The sequence below is a fragment of the Scomber japonicus genome, chromosome 10 (genome assembly GCF_027409825.1).
Source record: "Scomber japonicus isolate fScoJap1 chromosome 10, fScoJap1.pri, whole genome shotgun sequence".
In the NCBI taxonomy this organism is placed as follows: domain Eukaryota; kingdom Metazoa; phylum Chordata; class Actinopteri; order Scombriformes; family Scombridae; genus Scomber; species Scomber japonicus.
Genome location: NC_070587.1, coordinates 1,156,304 through 1,163,855, shown reverse-complemented (window position 1 = coordinate 1,163,855; position 7,552 = coordinate 1,156,304). Strand labels below are relative to the sequence as shown.

Sequence of the window (7,552 nt, the reverse complement as noted above, 5' to 3'; positions counted from 1 at the left end):
CTGTCTCCTCCTCCCTCCTTCCTTCCTGTCTCCCTCCTTTCCTTCTTCCTTCCTTCTCCTTCTTCCTGTCTCCTTCCTTCCTGTCTCCTTCCTCTCCCTCCTTCCTTCCCACCTTCCTTCCTGTCTCCCTCCTTTCCTTCCTTCTCTCCCTTCCTCCCTCCCTCCCTCTCTCCTTTCCTTCCTTCCTTCCTTCTTCCTCCCTTCCTTCCTTGACTCGAGGACAACAGGAGGGTTAAGCATTTGAGTTCAGATGATGTGTTTGCATCATATTTGGTGTCACTCATTCTTTCATCCTTTTCAGCTTCTACAAGTCAGCAGCTGTGTTTAACCCTCCTGTTGTCCTCGAGTCAAGGAAGGAAGGAAGGGAGGGAGGAAGGGAAGGGGAGGGAAAGGAAGGAAGGAAGGAAAGAAGGAAGGAAGGAAGAAGGAAGGGAAGGAAGGGAAAGAAGAAGGAAGGAAGGAAAGAAGGGAGGGAGGGAGGAAAGGAAGGAAGGAAGGAAGGATGGAGGAACATAGGTACGCTCCCCTATGAGACATGTTCAACTTAACATAACGTAACGTAACGTGAATGCGGCTTAACTTGTCCCATTGCACTGTAGCCCAAAAAATCCCACACGGCTGGCTTCAAGCATTTATTCGGAGGGAATAGCTCTTCCTCTTCCATGCTTTACCTCTTTTACTTACAAAACAGAAACTCTGGGAACATAAAATTGAATCGGAATTGAATCGAATCAGGAAATCATTGACAATACCCAGCCCTGGTTGCAGCTTATTTAAACTTTGAATCATTTATGAGTCATAAATGACAGTAAACTGATTTGGATTTTGGACTTTTGTTCATCAGAAAATTAAAAAATAATTTAGGACTTCAACATGAGCTCTAACACATTATAACAGCCCTGTCTTCACTATTGTTCATCTAATCAGCCCTAATTGACATATTGAAATTGAATTTTCTGTGTCCAATCATGCTCACAAGGAGACTTTTTTTTATTAATTAGGCCTTCAGGGGAAAAAAAAAAAAAAAAGCACCCACTGAGATCTGCGAACAGCCAAACTATTTGTTTCTCAACCTACTTTTATGTATTACGGGGTGCATAGAGGGACATTTTAGCCTATATGGGTTAAAACTGGAGCTTTACACATTTTATACTGTTTCTAAAAAAGCATACTTGGTGCTCTTACATGACATATCCAGTTACAGTAAATAGGAAATACTTATAGGAAGGTGGGAATATGTGGAAAACACACAGAGACGAGCTGTTAAATATGATCTTAATAAAAAGATGCTCAGTCTGATCAGTTTCACACACACACACTACACACACATAGACACACACACACCGTATTGTAGAGTGAAAAGGCAGAGTGTATGTTCCTGTGAATGAAGAGCAGTTTATCCTCTTAATGCACGCTGTGCCGCCTACGGGACGAGACGGATGTTAGGAAGTAGCCACACGTTCTTCACCAACCCTTAAACATTTATATACTCATGCCGTATGTTGTTAGAAAGCTTAGATTCTCCTGATTCATTCAAGACCACTCACGACTTATATGGTTGCTCACAGCCGTAATAGTATTCGCGATTAGCTCGGCTAGCCCCTCAGCTAAAGTAAGCTAACAGCTATAATGCTACATACCTTCAAAGTCTTCCCTTTATCCACAACGATCATCTTATGACTCAGCACTTTATCTACAGCTCGCCAAGTATCCATTCTGATGAAATATGAAATCCGTTTCCATAAAACTGAAATACTTTCCTCAATATGTCAACATGTATTTAGTAACACACAAGGAAAAAAACATATACGGTCCGTTTACGTCATTTCCTGACCTGCGCGTCCATCTCAGAGTACACGTGACTAGACGTTTACAACCGTTGGCCTCTTCTGCTTCTGACGACACCACTCACAAGCCAATCAGTGCTCAAGGTTAGGCAGTACATGCCTCCAAAGCCAATGAGGACATGTGACCAACGACAACGTGGGTTTGATTGACAGCTGTTCCAGCCTATGGGAGTATTCGGTGAAATGAAGTTGATAACCTTTTAGCCAATACCGTTTCCAACGGCGTATGACGCTAAGCTATCAGTTTGGCGGGGTTCTTATTAAGGCTGTGTCCCAATCTGGTCCCAATTGCGAGGCTGCATCCTCGAAGTACGCATTTAGAGGTCGATTACGTCACAACGCCGCGCGAAGGCTGTCCCAATTCGAAGACTCCTTCAAATGCAGCCTTGAAATGCGGCCTTCTTTTCCCTCTTTTTCGAGGATGCACCGCTACTATCCTTCGCGGCCTCCCAGATGCTCCCATATCCCAAGATCCTTTGCGCGGCGCTGTTCAGTGCCGCGAAAACACAACAATGGCGACACCAACAGGTGAAGACTTTTCATTCAAGTGTAAGTATTGGTTTGTTTTATTTGATTATTTGTACTTAATACTACTTATACTTTGTATACTTTTACTAATTACTTATATTTTATTACTTGACTTATTTTTTTTATATTTATATATATATATATTTCAACTTATTCAAAAAATAGTATTAATTATTAAAAAAGCTGAGTAGTACTTTTACTGCCTCTATCTGCTTCTGCATCTCCATCATATATATATATCAAATAATCGTTTTGCCCAGCCCTAGTTTCAATGCTTTGAGATTTGACTGAACATTCATTAAGTTTATCCTCAGTATGATTAAAGAGCATCACTTCAGACACTTTGGACTTTGATGAAACTACACCAGCTCTTATCAGCTCATCTCAGACTGTGAGACAAACAGAGAAAGGCATCCCAGGTTTTGGGGATGTGCACTTCTCCTTCAGGAAGTAAGGAACCAAAACTACAACAGGAAGTAGTAAACTGTGTCACAGTGACTCATCTTCTGTTTCTGATTCATATTTAACTTCTCTGTAGTATCAGCAGATGTTAAGTCACACATACTGTACTGGAGCACAGCTTTAACCTCAATTCTTTCACTCCATCAGGCACAACACACAACCCCCCCCCCCCCTCCACCCTCCTCAACCCCCCACCCCCCCCCCACCCTCCTCAACCCCTCCGCCCCCCCTCCCCCTCCTGATTAAATATGAGCCTTTAAATATGATCTTAATAAAGATCATATTTATTAAGATTACTACTACTTCAGGTTTAGAAAATGCTGTTTGGATATTAACCCTCCTGTTGTCTTCAGGTCAAGGAAGGGAGGAAGGAAAGGTGGAGGGAGGGAGGGAGGAAGAAAAGGAGGATGGAAGGGAAGGAAGGAAAGGGAGGGAGGGAGGAAGAAAAGGAGGGTGGAAGAAAAGGATGGAAGGAAAGAAGGAGGGAAGGAAGGAAAGGAGGAAGGTAGGAGGGAAGGAAGGAGGGAAGGAAGGGAGGAGGGAGGGAGGAAGAAAAGGAGGATGGAAGGAAAGGAAGGAAGGAAGGAAGGAAGGAAGGAAAAGGATGGAAGGAAAGTAGGAGGGAAGGAAGGAAGGAAGGAAGAAAAGGAGGATGGAAGGGAAGGAAGGAAAGAAGGAGGGAAGGAGGAAGGAGGGAAGGAAGGAAGGAAGGAAGGAAAGGTGGAGGGAGGGAGGAAGGAAAGGGAGGGAGGGAGGAAGGAAAGGGAGGGAGGGAGGAAGAAAAGGAGGATGGAAGGAAAGGTGGAGGGAGGGAAGGGAGGAAGGAAGAAAAGGAGGAAGGAAGGAAAGGAAGGAAGGAAGGAAAGGTGGAGGGAGGGAGGGAGGGAGGGAGAGAGGAAGAAAAGGAGGATGGAAAGGTGGAGGGAGGGAGGAAGAAAAGGAGGATGGAACCCCCCCCTCCCTTCTCCCCTCCCCCTTCCTCGAAATCCCCCTTTAGAGAGGAGATGTGCTCCAGCCTGCGGGGGGGGGGGGGTCTCCGCCTCCCTGCCGACTCTCTGATCACCTCCACCGTTTCCAACCCTGACACAAACCGAAGAAGAAAAGCCGCTTGGAAAAAAGGAAAGGGGACAAAAACGAGAAAAATTGCTCATCTCCATCTCCGTCTCCGTCTCTCCGTCCCCTTGAACCCGCGGCCTCTGGTTGAACCTGAAATCAGTGGGTCACACGAGGACACCCCCCCCCCCCCCCCCCCCCCATCGGCCCCCCCGAGCTGCTCTCCCAACGCAACACAAAGCAGGAGCATGCCACAAGCCCAACTGACTGATGAGAGAGGGATGGAGGGAGGGGACAGGAGGAGAAAGTGTGTGTGTGTGTGTGTGTCTCTGTGTGTGAGTGTGTGTGTGTGTGTGTGTGTGTGTGTGTGTCTGTGCGTGCGTGTGTGTGTGCGTGTGTGTGTCTGTGTGTATGTGTGTGTGTGTTGAGGCGCTGTAATGCTCCGCTAAGAAGTGATTTGGTCGGGGGAAAGGAGGAGAAAGTGTGTGTGTGGTGTGTGTGTGTGTGTGTGTCTGTGTGTGTGTGTGTCTCTGTGTGTGTCTGTGTGTGTGTCTGTCTCTCTGTGTGTGAGTGTGTGTGTGTGTGTGTGTGTGTGTGTGTGTGTGTGTGTGTGTGTCTCTCTCTGTGTGTGTGTGTGTCAGTGAGTGAGTGTGTGTGTGTGTGTCTGTGAGTGAGTGTGTGTGTCTGTGTGTATGTGTGTCTGTGTGTGTGTGTGTGTGTGAGTGTGTGTGTGTGTGTGTCTGTGTGTGTGTCTGTGTGTCTGTGTGTGTGTGTGTGTGTGAGTGAGTGAGTGTGTGTCTCTCTGTCTGTGTGTGTGTGTGTGTGTGTGTGTGTCTCTGTGTGTGTGTGTGTCTGTGTGTGTGAGTGTGTATGTGTGTGTGTGTGTAATGCTCCACTAAGTGATTTGGTGAAGGGGGAACGAGAGGCTACCCCCCCCCCCTCCAATTTAGATGGTTTTTATTTGATGTATGGACGCTTTGTGTAAATCAATTTAACCTCAAATCCACAAAAAGGAGTTTTAAGGGTGAAGAAGATTTCGAGATGAGCTTGAAATCACCCAAAAAGCTAAATCTTAACCCTTTATTGTAACTTCTGTAAATATCCCAAAATATCCTTCCTTCCTTCCTTCCTTCCTTCCTTCCTTCCTTCCTTCCTTTCCTTCCTCCCTGCCTTCTTTCTTCCCTTCCTCTTCAGTGATTTTTGATTTTTGCTATAAGTTTTTTTTCTTCTTATCTGAAAAGTTGAAATGTGTTTTGGACTCAACAGTTTGTCTCTCCTCTGACCTCCTGAGCCGGTGACCGTCCGGTGAACTCGCTGCGACCCCAAACTGACCGGCCCTTGTCCCAAAACACACACACACACACACACACACACACACACACACACACACACACACACACACAGCAGCTCTCGTACTGTACTCTGCTGCTCTCAAGTCTGAAGAATTGATTCTGATAAATAAAAAAGTCCTGCAATCATCTCTATGGTTACATGATGACATCATCACTATGGTTACATGATGACATCATAATTCAAAATGACATGATTTAAAATGCCACTCTGGTCTTAAGGGTAAATACACATAGATGCTATCATGCTAGATCCCAGTGTTCCTTCCATCTGTCCTTCCCCCCTTTCTTCCTTCTGTCCGTCCTTCCTTCCTTCCTTCCTTCCTTCCTTCCTTCCATCTGTCCGTCCTTCCTTCCTTCCTTCTGTCCTTCGTACCTTCCTTCCTTCTGTCCTTCCTCCCTTTCTTCCATCTGTCCTTCCTCCCTTTCTTCCTTCTGTCCGTCCTTCCTTCCTTCCTGCCATCTGTCCTTCGTACCTTCCTTTTTTCCTTTCTTCCTTCCTTCCTTCTTTTCTTTCCTTCCTTTCCTTCCTACCTTCCTTTCTTTCCTTCCTTTCCTTCCTTCCTACCTTCCTTTTTTACTTCCTTTCTTTCCTACCTTCCTTTTTTACTTCCTTTCCCATCCTTCCTTCCTTAAAAAAAAATAAAAAAGTCCTGCAAAAAAAACTCATCATGCACGTTGCACGCTGCCGTCAGAAACACAAAGATCCATCCATGACTTCCTGTTCAGTTCTTGTTCAACCTGATTTCCAGGAGGTGCTGATTCTACTTCATAGTTATTTTAAACTCTATTAACCCTTAAACAGGCAACGTGCACCAGGAGATACAGACTCTTTAACCTTCCTGTTGTCCTCCCGGGTCAAATTGACCCGTCTGTTTTGACTGTTCCTTCCTTCCTTCCTTCCTTCCTTCCTTCCTTCCATCTGTCCTTCCTCTCTCCTTCTCTCTTTCCTCCCTTCCTTCCTTCTTTCCTTCCTCCATCCTCCTTTCTTCCTTCCTTCCTTACTTCTTTCCTTCGTCCTTCCTTCCTTCCTCCCTTCCTTATTTCCTTTCCTCCCGTCCTTCCTTCCTTCCTCCATCCCCCTTTCTTCCTTCTGTCATTCCTACCTCTCTCTCTCTCCTTCCTTCCTTCCTTCCTCCCTGCCTTCTTTCCTTTACTCCCTTCCTTCCCTCCTTCCTCCCTCCTTTCCTTCCTTCTTCTTCCCTTCCTTCCTTGACTCGAACACAACAGGAGGGTTAATAAGGGCAAAGCATCCTGGTGGAGATACAACTCATAAAATCCAAAATATATTAAAAATATGAAGGAAATGTTTTACTTTAGGTGCAAATGACATAACTAGTGACATCACATTAGGATTTTTTACATCTAATTTTCCATCCTGCCTGTTTAAGGGTTAAATCATATCTTCTGTGTTTTTACACTCACTCCATTAAGACCCCAAACCTTCAGAAAACCAAAACTGAACATTTAATGTGATATTACTGCATCACTCTGAGCTGGGCGGGTCTAATAAACTGGGAGTAGATCAAGCATGTGTGAGTGTGTGTGTGAGAGTATGTGTGAGTGTGTGTGTGTGCGTGTGAGTGTGTGTGTGTGTGTGTGTGTGTGTGTGAGTGTGAGTGTGTGAGTGTGTGTGTGTGTGAGTGTGGAAAGTAAAAAAAAAAAGTCCTCCAGATATGATGAGAGGAAAACTTCTATCAGAGTCAAAAGAGACATTAAACAGGTGTGTGTGTGTGTGTGTGTGTGTGTGTGTGTGTGTGTGTGTGTGTAATTCATCCCATAATTTAAATAAAAATACATCTATAGATTCAAGATGATCTATATTAATGATGAATGATAGGATATTAAACAGGCAGGAGTGGAAAATGAGATGTTAGGTAACTACTACAACTAATAACTAAATAAGAAAGACTAAATATTAAAGTGTATTTTATATTATATTTTATGATAAGGACACATTTACCCTATTAAGGTATTAATAAATGGTATATATGAAGGCATTTCCTGGTGCATATTGTCTGTTTAAGAGTTTTAAATGAGATGTTTTAGTGTTTTCTTGTAATGGATCATTCTTATTCTGCAGCAGCAAACTATAATATATAACACATGATGTATTAAAACTGTATTAAAACTGTATTATAACCTACTAAATCTAAATTAACCTACTAAATGAACAGTTAACTAATGAATCTGTGATGAGATGGAGGAGGAGGAGAGTAAAAACCTTTATACTGATCACCATCATGACGCTATATACTTTAAATATCTCTATTTCCCAGTAAGTAAGCATCACTGGTTCAAATCTCAACCATC

At 44.0% G+C, this 7,552-nt stretch overlaps 1 protein-coding gene across 1 annotated transcript in view; it reads right to left on the bottom strand.

Moving 5' to 3' along the window:
* Positions 1 to 7,552, bottom strand: part of LOC128366150 (retinoic acid receptor beta-like) — a gene marked incomplete at its 3' end in the record, with an annotated part of 33,266 nt that overhangs the window by 24,710 nt on the left and 1,004 nt on the right. Inside the window, exon 2 of the mRNA XM_053326828.1 lies at positions 3,901 to 3,944. Within this exon, the coding sequence (XP_053182803.1) occupies positions 3,901 to 3,944 (44 nt within the window). The remainder of the gene's footprint in view (positions 1 to 3,900; positions 3,945 to 7,552) is intronic.